At 41.1% G+C, this 17352-nt stretch overlaps 1 protein-coding gene across 1 annotated transcript in view; it reads right to left on the bottom strand.

Annotated features, from left to right (window-relative positions):
- LOC122810494 (neuron navigator 2-like) overlaps positions 1–17352 on the bottom strand; it is a 2968645-nt gene that overhangs the window by 694395 nt on the left and 2256898 nt on the right. Inside the window, exon 24 of the mRNA XM_044082075.1 lies at positions 11236–11259. Within this exon, the coding sequence (XP_043938010.1) occupies positions 11236–11259 (24 nt within the window). The remainder of the gene's footprint in view (positions 1–11235; positions 11260–17352) is intronic.

Here is a 17352-nt window from a genome sequence, read left to right as displayed (position 1 = left end):
TGGGAATAATGTAATTAGTGGACTGAGATGGGTAGTAACGGACCGATATGGGTAGTAATGAGAATAATGCAATTAGTGGACTGAGATGGGTAGTAACGGGAATAATGTAATTAGAGGAGAGAGATGGGTAGTAACGGTAATAATGTAATTAGTGGACTGAAATGGGTAGTAACGGGAATAATGTAATTAGTGGACTGAGATGGGTAGTAATGGTAATAATGTAATTAGTGGACAGAGATGGGTAGTAATGATAATAATGTAATCTCATAAATGACAATCATAGCGGCAACAGTGACCATGACAGGTCCAAGGGCAGGGTGGGTTTTCAAAACATAGACACAATTTAACAAGAAACAGAAAAAAATCCAAATGAGTAAAGCATAGGGCATTTTTCAAAACTTCTACACAACGGAACTCTTTACTCTTTACCAATGAAATCCAAATTCCACATTTCCCAGGACAGGATTTTGCTGCACTTAACAATAAAAGAAAAGCATACAAGAGAAAGAGGTGAGCATTTTAATTTTGCATGATGCATTACAATATTACTGCATTTTGCCGATGCCCAGAAGTAGCTGTATGTATTAAAGCAGGGAAGGCTGACAGAGTGCCCAAGTAGTTAAAGCAGCACTGTGGTATGTGGGGACAAGCAGTATGAATTTTTCACAGATTATGTAAGTAAGGTTACTGCAATGGCTTATGAGTAATGGCATTGGCTTGACAGGGTAGTGGCTGAAGGAGCTCTGAAGTACAAGGGTGAGTTCAATAGCTTTTAGCCACTGTGCAAAACAAATTTCTTCCCAGCAGGTTTAAGAAAGTCTTAAGCCTGGGCTACTAGAAAGAGTCACCCCTTACACCCAGACTTCATTTTCTCAGCTTGCACTTCCACACCTTACCTGTGAACAAGTGACTTAACCAAATGATGCTTCTAGGTCACGTGTAAAGACGTGCTGCCATCAGGGAAGTCCCCTTAATAAGCAGTAGTGTATACACTACGTAATCTAGTACGGAATGCATGACATCCTCAGATGTCCACAAAAGGGGACATAGTTAGAGACTTGCAGAGAAACTAGAACAGAATTTGACTGCATATTCAGAAAACTAACCCTGCTTCAGTAATAAGACTATTACTGGGGTAGTCGGTGCTGATCTGTTAAGTATGTCCATCTAAGGACAACTGAGGCAACCAGGATGAACATGGCTAGGCTTATAAAGGCTCTAAGGCCACTAGCCAGTAACCTCCTATGAGCCTATAAACTAATCAGCGTACCTCTCAAACTTTTAGCACAGAAATCTCGACAAAGTCTGAAATAATGGTGGAACAAAGACAAAGTCTGAAATAATGGTGGAACAAAGACAAAGTCTGAAATAATGGTGGAACAAAGACAAAGTCTGAAATAAAGGTGGAACAAAGACAAAGTCTGAAATAAAGGTGGAACAAAGACAAAGTCTGAAATAATGGTGGAACAAAGACAAAGTCTGAAATAATGGAACAAAGACAAAGTCTGAAATAATGGTGGAACAAAGACTCAAAAACTGGCAGATTTTAAACATTTTTCTTACAAACTTAGAAGGTTGCTAGAATAGCATGACGTGTTAGCATGCATTTTCTGAAGGATATGAAGTCTGAAACTCAAATAATTAAAGATTTTTTCAGCTGCTGCTTACTGTGGCAATGGCCACTAACATCTGGACCACAGCTAAGCAAGAAATAATATGCAAGAGGATGAAGGAAAGCTGGATGACACTACGGCACACAAGACATGAAGAAAAACTGAAACTCTTAGTACTTTCCAGAAAGAGTGCAGCAAAGTCTGCTAACACTTTTTGCAGGGATCCTACCAGAAAAACGTATTGCATTGATAGGGGCTGCGGGGCATCACTTCCAAATACGCAACTTCTCCTTTAGATGTACTTCTAGGTAGTTGAGAAGCATGTCTGTGTAGTCTTGAATTGGGAGGTTCCATTTTATTTGGTCAAGAATATAAGGATGGCAGTAAGTGATACCTATTAGTAACTGGCAAGACTCCACAGTCTTGGGGTTGGAATATAATTTTCCCTAAGATTATGCAATGTTCGGAGTCAGCAAATAAAGAAAGTGGGAACTTGCCACAAGAAAAAAATTGCTAGGTCCACAATCAAAGCCAAAGTTGGGTTTACTATGAAGTTGTTTTGCAGTCAAAAACAAAAGATTTCAATGACATTTTAGAAGTTGAAGTGGTAGAATAAGCAATAAAAGGTAGCTAGAGGAGGGCAGAAGAAGACAGTCAACACAGCACAGAACTTAAAATCCTGATCCTTCAGTCTCTAGGCCATTTGCACACCAGCCCTAGATGCACACTTTAGCCAAATAGTGATGAATCCAGTAGAGTCCAGACGAATACATTTTTGCAATAGTATGTAAAATTGACAGTACTATATGTATGTGTATGTGTATATATATATATATATATATATATATATATATATATATATATATATATATATATATATATATATAAGGACTTAAATTCTTTGCCACTGTACCAAATGTCTCCCTCCTACGCCACTTAACACAATGCAGTTAGGTAGACAATACCTGAGAAAGTTGGGACAGTGTGATATTCTGCCCATAACTGGTTAGTTACAGCAAAATTCAGTGTGAATCACTTACCTTGCAAGCATTGCACACAATTCATACATCTCTCTTACTGACAACACTACATTAATGCGTGATTCGTCACAAAAGCTGTACCTCTGAAGGTGGCATCAATAACTAGTGTCTGACAACAAGCCCTACAAGATCGATGTCTGGGGATGGGAAAGACGGACCGGCTTGCTGACTTTCATTCCTGAGGGGAGGGAAAGGATTGCAGCCAGTCTTCCAGTCACTCCTAGTGGAGATTGGGAGTAGCAGGATAAAGTGCTACCAGTGAGTGAAGCGAAGGAAACATGAAGAACAATGTGTGTGTTCTCGTGCTCTTTGACTAAAAATAATTTAACAAATGGAGGGGGGACCTCATCCTCTACATACTTGCTTGTAGCTTCATAACATCAACAATCATTAAGAGATCAATAACCCAGGCCCAGCTTTGACAGGTCACTTACCTGGGCACATATGAGGAGCATACGGACGGCTGGGAGCCCACATTCCCAAGACAGGGAAGTCCCTGCCCTTTGGCACACATCAGCTGTTATTTCATTGTGAGTTGCTATAACAAAGGAAGTTGACGAAGCATCAGGGGGGAACGGGGGACAGCACTGATCAGCTGAGACCACTGGAAAAGGGCTTGGTATACATCAACAGTTTAGGCTAAGGTAGTTAGTGCCTGCCAGTATGGTGCTGCCCCAGTACACAGCCAAAGCTTACTTGCTTCGGTACTCAGTCATGCACTCTACACATTGCATTGTCAATAACTTATTACAAATACCCTGGAAGAACCGTAGCTCCTATTTGTACATATTGTTACTATTACTAATCAATACACTATGTTACTGCTCTCCGTTATTCTCTGCAATGATTTCTCAGTGACAGTTTGTATTATGTTTTGAGTTGATGTACAATACATATTACTCTACTGTAAGTACTATTGTACTTTACTCACAGATTGTGTTCGAAAAGGATCATTAAACCAGTCCACTTACCAGTTATCAAATTTAAGTAAATAATATTGGCATAGATATGGGTAATCTATAAGAAGCATGGGGGGCAGTATTGATTGGGGGAGGTAGCACTACAGGACCATAGAGTACAATTTAAAAAAAAATGTCTACATCCCTGGGAGTGCTATGCACTACGAAGGAGTAAAACAAAACTCGGTATGACTCAAAGACAGCTGCATAGAGATACATCCTTCATGCACAGACTTACCTCACTCTGTAGCCCCAGTAACTTCTGAATGAGGCATACATAAAGATGAAGTCCCCAGGATCATAATTCAGAAACTCAGTAACAGCTACATACAGGCTGGTCCCAATTACTAAAGTTACATGATCAGAACTCTGTACCAAGAGTTAGTCTCATACATCTGACCACATGGGTTCCCGCTTACTGTTAATGTCCTGGTCATCTTAAGGAACAGGCTAGCAGTATCAATGCACAAAGAACTGACCAGCAGCATCATTGCACAGACATATACGGTTCCTACTGACCTATGAAAACACCATGACCAGAGTCATGTGATACTGCTAGCTGCAGAGGGGGTGTTTTGGAGCAAAGCAGAGGCATGACCACCAAAGAAACAGGTTAGGAAAACTGTCTCCAGGGATTAAGAGCAGTTTGTTCCCTAAGATGAAAGACTCTGGAGTCACAGGTCAAGGATACAAGGGAATAAGGAGCCTCCAGAAGTTAGGGTTTTTTTAGCTTACCATCCTCTACTCCCTGAGCCTCGCCTCATCCCTTGGGTCTGCTGAATCTTGTTCTGCTCCTTTAGATGGTCTTCAACCCATGCCAGACAGGAGACTAAGGCACCTGTGGCAGCATCATTTTGTTGCCTGGGAATATTCTTCTTTAATTCCCCACCCTGTGCACACACAGGAAACACCCTTACGAATGAGACGTACAACTGCTGTCAAAGCTGGCTACCCCGTTGTTCCCATATGGGCATTGATGTCCGCTGGAAACTCAGTCCACCTCCAAGCACGCCAATGCTTTCTTATCTCCCTAGTTTCCAGCAGACCCATCATTGCACTAGTGTGCCCTATTGCTTGCACACTGATTTCCACCTCATGAAGCACACACCAATCCTGCCCGACACCTTTCATTGCCAAGCTGTCGTCAGGACTTTATCCCTCTCTCCCTCTGTGACACCGGCGTAGGGTCAGGAAGGGAAGTGTGAAGGGAGGAACTAGGAAGCAAGCTTCCTCATTGCAAAATTTAGAACTGGTAGTTAAGCTTGTGTTGAGGACTGGAACCAGATTTGTTTGTAGGAACACAAGACTAATGATACTTGTGACTGTTCAATTTTCCATGAAATACTGAAGCAGTGAGTATTACAAACAAAAATTATGCAACTGAGAAACAGAACCCGTGAAAATGTCTTTGTATTTTGTAACAGTATTTACTGACTGAATTAAGAGTTTGTTCTGCTGTTCCCCATTTTGCAACACTGTACTGTTTTCACTAATCCCTGTAAATAAGCCTTGTTTACACTGTAAATTTACATTTGGAGATTGTTCCCATGGCGAAAACTACAAAAAAGTAGTTAGAGAAGCTGAAGGGAAAACTGAAGGTCACTTAAAACATGCCTTTCTGAAAGAATTTGATGGGGTGGGAAGACCTCAACATTTACTTAATTCTGGAGATTACGTTTTATTTATCACATTCTTATTTATCTGTTTACTGTAATTTGTTTTACATGATAAAACACCTTAATAAAGCTTAAAGTGAAGCTGAAAAGAATACAATAATACACACTTAAAGACAAATTTTGTCACAATAGGAAAACTGCTATCGGTTGTCAAGCCCCCTGTGGTGCAGACAAACCTTTTCTGCCATGGCCACTGTCCCCCAACCCCCAGAGAGCGACACAGCTGAGCTCCTATCAGTGGGAGTTCACACAATGCTAGATCCCACATTAACATATTATGCTAATAACCCTATCCAGCTCTCATAATACTAGATCTCCTAATTAACATATTATGCAAATAACCTTAGCTCCACATTCATGCCTAATAAATGAAGAAGTTTTAAGAATCAATATGTGGCAGAACAGCATCAATGTGTGGCAGAACAGCAAAAAGCAGAGCAGCAGGAATCATTTACTGAGGCAGGAATCATTTACTGAGGGAAGCATTTGAAGCACACCAGTCCTTAGTAACTGTGACCTGATGCACTCTCATATCACACAGCAATACACTTTGCAGCATGGACTGTGGAGTAGATGTGCACACAACTTTAGACATATATGTATTCTTTCCTGCCTTACTCAACAAGCTGAACAAGGAGAAAAATCACTGCCAAGTCGCCTTTCAGAGACCAGATCCATTGAGTCATTCAAGCATTGAGGTCACTGAACCACAAGTACCAGTATGACTCAGTCATAGTCCATGTGGGTGTAAATGACCTGATATACAACTCCCTGGACCACATGAAGAAACATATGGAGCTATCAGAATGGGTGTCCCAGACTGGGAAGAGCCCAAGCACTGAGCAGCATTCTACTTTCTCCAAGGATGATGCCACTAAATGAATGCATAAAGATCGACTTTAATAACTGGCTTAACTTCTGCTGTTATTCAAAGAAGGTACAATATTTGTTAGCATGGGAAAATATGGTCAAAAGACCACATTGTTTTGCAAAGGAGGGCCTGCACCTGTCCCCACAAGGGTTTTGAATATTGGCTAAAGCACTGCCCTCCCCATGGTGCCTTTTTAGACAATGCCAAACTATCAAACCTTAAAACTTATCAAAATCAACCCAAGGGAATCTAAATGTGTCACTGTTCAACGCTAAGAACCTAAACAAGAATGTCCACTCTCTCCAGTCTCTTTCCTCCTTGGAGAATGCAGCCATCTGTGCAGTTAACGAGATGTGGTTTAAAACCACACACAGCACCATAGCACTGCAGGAATACAGCTGCCTTTCATACATTTAGACCAGCTACTGCACAGGCAGAGTAAAAGTGGAGGTTTCTCAATCTACTTCAAAAACAAATGCACTCAAGGTTAATCGACCAGCTGACGTACTCAAATTCTTCCATCTCCAAATCACAATAGGTAGAGTCTCATACCATACCCCTGTAAGCTACAGACCACCCTTTACGACCCACAAAACCCATAGCTCATACTAAGGCCTACTGGAGACACTTAACATTCCACCCTAAACCGTATTTGTGGGGGAGGTTAACTACCCCTCTATAAACTGGGAATCCTACACAACCCCAAACTTGCAGGCCCAAAGATTCCTGGATTTTGTAAACACAAATACTCTGGCCTAGTTGGACCATACACCCACTAGGGATGCAAATATATTGGATCTGGTGCTCATCAATATGAGAGAACGCTGCACCTCTCCACCAGTATAGTGCCCTCTCTGGTATGGTCAGACTACTAAGCTGTCTCCTTCAAAATAAAATCAATGCTGTGACCTCAGCAAAATCTGTAACACTAAGGAACTACTCTCAGGCAAACTACCTATTATTAAGAGATTACCTTAAAAAATGTTAAAGCTCCTCCAAACCTGGAGACTACAGCTGCCTATGCACATCTGTACACATTAACCTAGTACAATCATGTTAATAAACGCACAGAGACAAAAACAAGCCCAGAACAAACTGAAAAAAACATGGTGGAATCCAAACATATTGTACAATGAAAGGAAAAAAAGTCAGCGCTAAAATTAGAAGAGAAAAGACTAGCAGGACAAAACCCTCTCATCAGGCTAAGTAAACAACTGAAATACCCAGTGCTAAAATATCTCCTAGACAGCAACATCCTGTCACCTGCTCAACATGGTTGCATCTCCCATTCTGACTAATCTCAACAAAACTGAACTAAGCAAAATGGAAGCCTGCGATAACAGAATTGCCTGCTTTGCTGCAAATTGTTCACATAGAAATAATCACTGTACTGCTTTGAAACAGCTCCACTGGCTTGAACTGCCCAACCTCCTAACCTACAATCAGCTCTGCCTCTGTCATTCTATTGCCTCCCCAATAAGTGTCCTGCCCTAAAAAACCTAGTACAGCATCACTCAGCCAAAAGACCTCTTAGATCATCAAGCAGACTACTACTAGAAGTCACCAACAGCTACAATAGCTTTGGAGATGCACTATATAGTAGTTCAGTGTCTAAAAAATGGAACTCTCTCCCCACTAGCATACAAAACACATCGTCCAAAGCCTCCTTTAAAAACCTCATTAGGCAACATCTCAAGCAAAGTTGGCAGTGCAATGGCTGCTCCCCAGGCTAGTGAAAGCGGAACCTAGAGTACTTGATAATAGTTTTCACTCTTACTCACAAACACTGGCTAATGTACAATGTATGTACTGTACCTGTGTACTATGTATGTATTCTACCTATGTTCCAAATTTCAGCTGTACACCACAAATCTATTAATTACCTTTATTTTTAAATTAATATTTTCTTGTTTGTTCTCTCCACTGTAACTGTTGATGTGCTGCATACCACTGTAAAAACATGTCTATTGTAATTTGTGTGTATACTGATCATGTCTAAATATCTACATGTATCTGTAATTTTTCTGTGTGGAGCTTTTCTCCCTGGGCCTCTGCTGAAAAAGTGCCTTTTCGGCTCAGACACCCCCGGTTAACAAATGTAAAATAAATAAATAAAATGGTGAATTAAGTCTACCAAATCCAGTTCTGAAGCATGGACAGACTCCCAAGGCCAAGGACAACCAAAGGCTTTCTTTAGTAATGTCTGAAACCTCAAAGGCGTTAACACAAAAATGTGCAAAACTGACCGTTACGTCACTTAAACAGAGTCAGAAGATAAAGCAAATCTGTTTGAGAACTTCAGCTCCAATTGATTGTACTCCCCCCCCCCCCCAAGTAATATCATCAAACATACTCTCCACCCAAACTTTCACTATGGAACAGGTCCTAAATGCTCTCTCTAAGGCTAAGAAGACTGCACTGATGTGCCCTGATAATACTCCTTCTATATAGCCTGAGGCATGACCTACATGGACCTCTGGAGTCCCTACTTAGCCATAGCCTCAGGACAGTCACTGTGTCAGCTGAATGGAGGATTGCAACGGTCACTCCTCTGCACAAGGAGGTCCATTAACAGATCTGGGGAACCACAGACCCATAAGTTAGATTTGTCAGATATGCAAAGCCATGAAAAACTCTCATGTCTCTGATGTGCAGAGTTTGTCGGTATGTATAACGTTTTCCAATTAACAGCAGTCTACAAGTCCCTTAGCTACCTCCTTACTAACTTGCTCCCCTTCCTAGGTATTCAGGGAAAAAATTGGGTTGGGGTGCTTTGCTACTTTAAAAAGGTCCTAGTGGTTGCTAGTAACAAACCATGAACCTATAAAACTATGAAAGAATTACCATGGATATGATTAATAACAACCCAGGAAACCTTTAGACACTGGATCCAACCCAGTTTGGCTTCGTTAAACTCAGATCATGTCTACTCATCCTGGAGGACTTCTTTGAAAAGGTCACCAAGGCAATGGATGAGGCAAAGCACTGCATACTGCCCACCATGACCTGGCTAAAGGCATTTGATACAATAACCTAATTTGACACTGTAAACAAACACATGGAATTAGGTATTAACCCCTATGCTATGTGCTGGATAGCCAGCTGGCTCTCACATAGGACCCACGAAGTTAGGACTAGTGAGACCACTTTCACAAAGAGGCCAACTACTACTGGATTCCCTCAGAGCTCTGTACTGGGCCCCCTGCTTTTTGGCATTTACTTACGGAAGTCAAAATCCAATGTCAGAGACCTCTGGTTTACAAAGTCTGCAGGTGACTGCAAATTAGGAGTCATCACAGAATTCCCCCAAGACACTGACATTCTACAGGAAGGACTAAAGCCGAGAAATGACTCATGCCAAAGCCACAGGTTAAAATTCAGTGCCAAGAAATGCATAATAGCACCCTTTCATAAGTCAGCTACCCTAGGAAAGTACCTTACTGATAAACACTTAAGAGTGGACCTAAAAGTCAGGGATTTGGGCACTATGTATATTGTAACCTGGCTTTTGACCAACATGCCTCTCAGGTAGTAAGGAAATCATTCTATGTTGCTCTTATAAGTTGTGAACAAGGGCATTGCATCTAGGTCCAAGGATGCGTTTGTTCCTCTGTAGTCATCCCTCATCAGGCCAATCATTGAGTACAACTCCCCTTTTTGTTATGTACCTATCCAGGCACATGAAGCAACTGGAATGTTTACAGAGATTAGTCAAAAACCACCTCAAAGCCCTATCTCTAGATCTGGTATCCTGCAGACTGTTGACAGGTGATCTGTGCCTGGCATACAAGGCAATCTTGGATCCTTCTCTGATGGACCCCTTGCACATCCACAAAACCAACAACATCAGAAGTACCACAAAACCAACAACATCAGAAGTACTCAATATAGGAACTTCAACTTTGCTTGTGACAAACAGAACATGCTGGAGGGATAGGTGCCTCCGAGAATTCCCCTCCTCTGGAACAGGCTTCCCATCAATGTGAAACAGAGTTTGTTTCCTAACCTTATTCAAGTGTAACCTAAACTAGTGGAAGGGAAATCGGAAATTCACCCCAGGTCTTGCACCTGTGTCTGTAGTGGACAGAGATAGCCTGTAAATCATACTCAGGCTTACATATACCCCTTAGAATAACCTCTAAAGCTCAAACAACTTATGACATACACTTGGTGGCCCAATCAGACCAGCACACACCTATGAACATATAACTCATTCTAAATGTGGCATGCTCAGTACACTGTGGAAGTGTTCATGAATCTAGTGGACCTATAGTTATTTAAAAAGTTCCTACTTTCATTATTTTCAAACAATGTAGCGAAAATTAAATTAAAATGATTCTTTCTTCATTTAAATACAAGATGCAGCTGTTCTTCTGCTTATGAAGCTAACAGTAAAATATAAGGATATTTATATGTAACTGCTTCAGATTAATTCCCTGAAAATCTTACAAGACTATGCCAGCCACTTATGGGGAGGCAGCTCTGTATTTAAAAGGACCAGAAATCCAGTAACAGGGCCACAGCCTTCCTGAAATCAGTCAGTGGTAAAGGGTTTAAACTGGTGACAGCCTTTAAGAAAGCATACTGCAATTCATATGGGGTTAGCAGATCATTAATTAAATATGACCTCTACTGTATCCAGACAAATACTGGGGTCGAGCAGTCTGTGCTGGTGCCCAAGTAATATGAAATGTCAGTCCTACAACTTGAAGGCAACAGAAAATAAACACATGACAGAACTGGCACCGCTCTACAGAACGTAACTAGCATCTAAATGTGATCTGATTTAAAAGTTAAAAGAAAAATTCTAACTACAGCTCAGGTTTTTAAATGTTTTTTTCTCACAGACTGCCATATAAGCATACCCATAAATAGAAAAATTTAGTTTTTTTTACTAGACGTCAGTTACAATAACACTTCAGAAAGAAATGAAATTATTCATGGTGTTAATATTATATTACATGCTATGTTAATACCAAAACAATACTAGCAATTGTTAAATGAAGAGATTATGCACACACCTTTATTTTTCCCTTTTCATTTTCAATAATTCTATTTGCTTAAATAATTTCTTACCTCTGACTGGGACTTTTCTTCAGGCTGAAACAGAAAATAAAACCATTGTTAAACTCAATCAAAAAAGAAAATTAGAACATTTTTGTCACACAGTTGCTGTATTTGTAGAATCCCATATCCCTTATAAAACAGTCTATACTAATGATTTAATAAATATTCCTAAAATAACAATATTGAAACAATTCTCTAGAAGCAACATTTTAAGAAACATGTTCAAGGTTAGGTATTGGTAAAATGCACAAGATTTCACAGTAAAAACTGACAAGTATACTTTTAATCGTACTACCTGCACAACAACATAAGAACGAGTGCAACACCTGAGGTGAGTGCTCATCAGTACATACACACTAAAAAAACAGCCATAGGACCTCTACAGAATTCTTAGTCATGAATAATCATTACACATTGCGAATGGAACACCTGAGGCGAGTGCTCATCAGAATGTACACACTAAAAAAACAGCCGTAGGACCGCTACAGAATTCTTAGTCATGAACTATCGTCACACATTGCGACTGCAACACCTGAGGTGAATAGTCATGAGTATTTTCACAGTAAAAAGACAGCTGTAGGACCGCTACAGAAGTTTGTTTGACACTTCATGCAGAACTCGCAGGTAGGGTCAGTTGACCCCTACCCTAAACCTGCATTTATCCAACAGCAGGTTCAGTTTGTAGCTCATTTCTGCTGACTGATGTGCTGCAGCTCCAGTGTCCACTCAATAACTGTTCGGGGTAGCGTTTTGGATACTGTATCTACCTACAATGACAGGTAAGTGAACAGAGCATGCAAAGCCTTTTTACAATTTCACCTAACTGTACTCATCACAGTATTCAGTGTGACAGTTTTAGTGTTAATCTCAATGACTAATAATAAACTGCTTGGCGCAGAAAGCAAGGGGGAGGGTTAAAAAAATGTGCATCAGTCCAAAGTACATCACTTTTCCCTCAACGTGTTTTGCAACTTTAACCAAATAGAAACAAACATTTTACTGCACTTGTTCCAACAAATATCACTTGTACAATGTTGACATCTGTTCTAATATTGTACATATCACAGAAACGTGGTGCATGAAAACTGTTGTAGACACATTGCATGACAGCTTAATTATAACTACATACCAAATGTTAATATATTATATATAATATCCTCCACTGCACTTGTACTTCTTTCAGCTTTTTCCCGGTTAGGGGTTGCCACAGCGGAACTCTGGTCCGCTAATGATTGGCAGTAGATTTTTTTATGGGTTCCGAGGTGCCAGCTCGACGCCCAACCTTCAACAAAGGCACTCCACTGCACTACAGTATATACAATTAATTATCTAATTGTTCTACTTCCATATGCTTTATCCAGTCTTGATAAAAAGCCTTTCACACATTTTTTAAGAGTTACAATTTCTACCAGCCTCTCCACTTCTTTTCAGTTTTATTATGACCATTACATGATTTGTAAAGGCATATTTTACATCAATACCAGGTGCCAAATCTTTGTAATAGGTGCTCTGAATATACATTTACTGTGCTGAATCCAGTATGTTCTTCTGTACACAGTATGTTAGGTACACTTTTTAGGAAGCTTGTTCTTCTGTGTTGTACGTACTTAGTTTCTGCCAAATGACTCAAGTGGTAAATGAAAAGGGTCTTCAGATCAGCTCGCCCTCCAGATTAACAAAAAATTAACAGTTCATAAACTACAAAGGAAATTTTTAAGTTTTGCAGATGTTAAGAGGCATATGAATTATTTATCTTCCATTAACTTTGATCTGGACTGGGCTACTTCCATTAACTTTGATCTGGACTGGGCTACTTCCATTAACTTTGATCTGGACTGGGCTACTTCCATTAACTTTGATCTGGACTGGACTGCTAATAGGAAGAAGACCCCAATAACAACATTTCTGCCTTGTGACCATAAAAGCTCATGACATACAGGAACCTTCCAAAAGCTGATCACAACTGGCTGCTGTTTAAGAAAAACAGGTTTTGAATTTTGAATCTGCGCCCTTTCTGCACTGAGGTCTGACCGCTGCAACAACTTGTCTTCACTTCTCTTAAACACCAGCCACTTGCTAAATTTCTTTGACAGTTATGCGCAACTTTCTCATGCAATCCATCCATTTCTTGGCTGGGCATTCTTGTCTTGTACTGCATTATTCCCATCACTTCCAAGTCTGCTTTACCAAATCACCTTCTGATTTTCTGCACATTTGAACAAACCACCATGATCATTTTTCCTTGACCTTTGCTGCAACTCTAGCTACTTTGGCTTCTGCTATGATGTCCCTATTTCATTTGTCCCACAGTGTTCCTCTCAGGAACATAATCTTTATCATCTCAGGCATCTTCAACTACTCTACCTTCACTGTCTAGGTTTTTGTGCAATGCAGAAGCACTGGTCATGCTACTGTTTTGTACAACTTATTTATCTCTTAACGGTTTATGCCAGATGGCTGTAGCACCTCTTATTCTAGCTTTGATCCCCTCGTTTAGACTACTTCTCAACTACATCTCCCAGATACCAGAATCTGTTAACCTGTTACACTTAATTTTCAGCTTCTTCTGACCCCCCCCCCCCCCCCATTAGTTGCCATGGTCACTGTCTCACCTGCAGAGAATTTCACTTTGTGCATTTTCAGTTTTGTATTCCAGTTCCCTGTTTTTGCCAGAAGTTCATGTTCGGTCTGCTTATAATGGCAAATCATTTGCATACAGCAGCTTTACTGATTAACCCCTTCTGATCTGTTTGCTAATGTAGTCCATCAGCAGTATGGGCAGGGGTGGGCTAAAAGCTGAACTTTGAGACAGACCAACTCACACAGGGAAGCCCTCTGACAGTCTGAAAACGGTTTGTACTTGTGTTACCTCATTCTTACACAGACCACACTAACTCTACCAGCACTTCTCAGACTTCAAATCACTGCAAGACTGTGCAAACCAGTTTTTTAGGGGGGACAGTTTCAAATCTTTTCTTGGCCTCCCAGATATGCTCTCAAAGAACATAGGTAGGTACTAGGCTACCAGCCCAAGGGCCTACATAAGCCTAGCCAACAAGGTTCCCTGGTTTATGCCACCCAAGAAAGTTACTTTCCTGTGCCACTGTCGAGCAGAGACACAGAAGTGATCCCCGGGTGTATTTCTTATTTCCCATCCACTCATCAAAATTTTTCTTGAAGAGTGCTAATGAAGAACTTTGCTTGACATAGATGGGTAGCCTGTTCCAGAGTATGGGAAGTCTCTGGGACAGGAATCTATCCCTCCAGCATGTCCTGTTTATTGTGGTGACAAGGTTTAGGTCCCTAGAGCATGTAGCTTGGAGGGATTGGGATTTCTTTAGGTGTAGCATGTCCAACAGCTCTGGGTTTGACATAGCTTTATATGCTAGGCAGAGATCATCTCGGAGTAAGCGATATGCTACGGAGTAAAGCTGGAGTTTTTTGAGGCGGTCAATGTACAGCATTTGTTTGAGGCCAGTAATCCTCTTTGAGAGGTACTTCTGTGGCCTTTCCAGCAGCTGCAGATGTCTTGTGAGGTACATTCCAAAAGGGGCGTTGTACTCTATAATGGGTCTAATGAGTGTCGGGTAGAGGGGAACAATGCCCTCTTTTTTCCTGGATGAAAACCCTTTTCTGATGAGGTGTGCCACGTAGAAGGACTTCCTGACTACTGTGGCGATGTGACTATCAAAGGAGAGACTACTGTCCACCTGGGTCCCAAGGTCTCATCACACATTTGGTGTTAAGTAGATTGCTGCCTATGTGGTAGTTCATGGGTACAAAGTTTTTACCAAAGGGCACTTTTTGGCACCGAGCTTGAGGCAATGGCTCTGACACCAGCCATCTGTCTCAGCGAGGCCCTTCTGTAGGATGTCTACATCATTTGGGGACTTGACTATGGCTCCTAGTTTGCAGTCATCTACGAACTTTGTTAGCCAGAGACCTTCTGTGTTAGCCTGTACTTCTAGAGAAGTAGATACCAAACAGGGGAGGTTCCACGATGGAACCCTGTGGTACTCCACTTGTCACTGCTTTGAGGTCAGATTTGGAGTCTGCAACTTTTACAGTGTGGGTTCTGTCAGTAAGCCAGTTGGCAACCCGTCTTGTGACGTAGGGATTTATACCTAGTTTAGTGAGTTTAGCTATAATTTCAGAATGGGGGATGGTGTCGAAAGCCTTGGCGAGGTCAAGATAGGCTGCGTGAACCACCTTACCCTCATCTACAGCTTTGGTGACTGCCTCAAAGAAGTCGATCAGGTTCAGGAGGCATGATCTGCCTTTTACAAACCCGAACTGGGTGGGATCCACCCTCTCTTCCTCTCCTTGGATTCCTTGCACATCTGGTATTATGTTGCAAATCACAATATTCCTGCCATCTCCTCACTGATATTACTTGTCCTGCTGTTAGGAAGAAAATCCAAGCAGGACTACAGCAGATAGAAACAGCATCTATCGATGACAAAGTGTTCAGCAAAACAAAGTGTTCAGCAAAACTTGGGCCAGTGGACAAAGCTAGACAATGAAAGTCATAATGGTGGACAAGAAAATAAGAGGAAACTGGACCTTTCTAATATGATTTTTTTTCTGTCATGGCCACAGGGGAGAGAGTTAAACACAACTGCACTTTCATCACAATCATTAAAAAGGCAGTAGGAGGAGGCTCTACATCTATTTGGTCAGCCAAGTTATGCAGCTAACCTTGGGCAGCTCTCCCTTCCCTTTTTCCTCCTCTCACTTCTGAAATGCCAATCATACATATCCAGAATGTCTCCACCTTTACTAACCATTCTTGCAATTCATTCCACTTAACAACCTTCTCACGGATATGCTTACTAACATCCAGGTTGAACTATGCCCCCTTAAACTGGTAGTCATGACCCTCCTACCTATCCTGACTTTCCTATCCAGCCTAATCATACCAGACTCCCTCAGTCTTGTTTTCAGTTGAAATGGAGACATTCTTTACACCTATCACATGGCAGTCCCTATTTTCCTCATAATGCCCCAGTTGCCCAGCACTGAGCTCCCTTTCTCCCTGCAAGGCCTCCAGTAACTGAAATTATTACTCTGGTTTTGCTCTTACAAAGGCTTGATACATGGCATTATCAAAGGATTGATAGGGAGACGTTACCTCCTTCCTTACCCTGGATAATACTTGTTGGATTGAGGGATGTTATCACCTTCCTACCCCTGAATAGAATTCCTTGGATTGTAAATCATCATCTTCTTATCCCTGGAGACTAACTCCCTGGCTAGAAGGTCATTATCACCTTCCCACACCTGAGTAGTACTCTAACATTTGGATTACCAGAGCTGAATGTTCATGACTTCAGTAATAACTCCTCGTGCTTCATGTTCTTAACTGATCTCCCAAAGGTATCATTCCAAAGACAAATAGTCATGAACAGGAGAGGATGAAGTGCAACTGCCAGTCCTTGGAAGAAATCTCCATGTTCTTCAGGTCTCTGGTCAGGTTTGCATCGATTAGATACTACCACTAACTGATCTGTAGCTGCGCAGTGTGGAGCTTACCTGTTTGTGGCAGGTGTTGGCCAGTACCCAAGGCAGTAGTGTACATTTACATTATACACAAGGACAATCATAGTTCGCATTTTAATGGGTATTACTGGTGGGAATTAAACATCAAACTGCGCTTCAGATACCAATGATAACAATGAACGGATATTCAATGCCCTTCACCAGGTAGCAATGTATGCATATTCACCACACAGATTACTATTGCTACGGCTCTGCACAGGATCCAAGACAGGTCTCAGACTATTCATCGCCTTCTTTACAAATGCATTTTTGCATCTACATTGAGAATTTGTTTCACTATTACTAGATTTTCCAAACCTTAATTACCCAAAACATTATAAGAGAGAGCATTTCTTTAATCCCACAATTTGAAAATGCATTTTTAAACACTTATCACGTATGACAGGAGTGCGTGCGCTCACACACACAGACACACACAGACACACACAGACACACACATGTGCACACACATTAATAGAAGTAAGCATACTTCCTAATATTCTATAACATGGTGAAATATTTATGCAAAGGGGAAAGCAAAACTAATAAATACAAAAAGAGCAGCACCAAAGATATTTGAAGAGAAAT

Source organism: Protopterus annectens, chromosome 9.part0, assembly GCF_019279795.1.
Source record: "Protopterus annectens isolate FY-2018-M chromosome 9.part0, PAN1.0, whole genome shotgun sequence".
In the NCBI taxonomy this organism is placed as follows: Eukaryota; Metazoa; Chordata; order Ceratodontiformes; family Protopteridae; genus Protopterus; species Protopterus annectens.
This window is presented reverse-complemented; position numbering and strand designations above follow the sequence as displayed.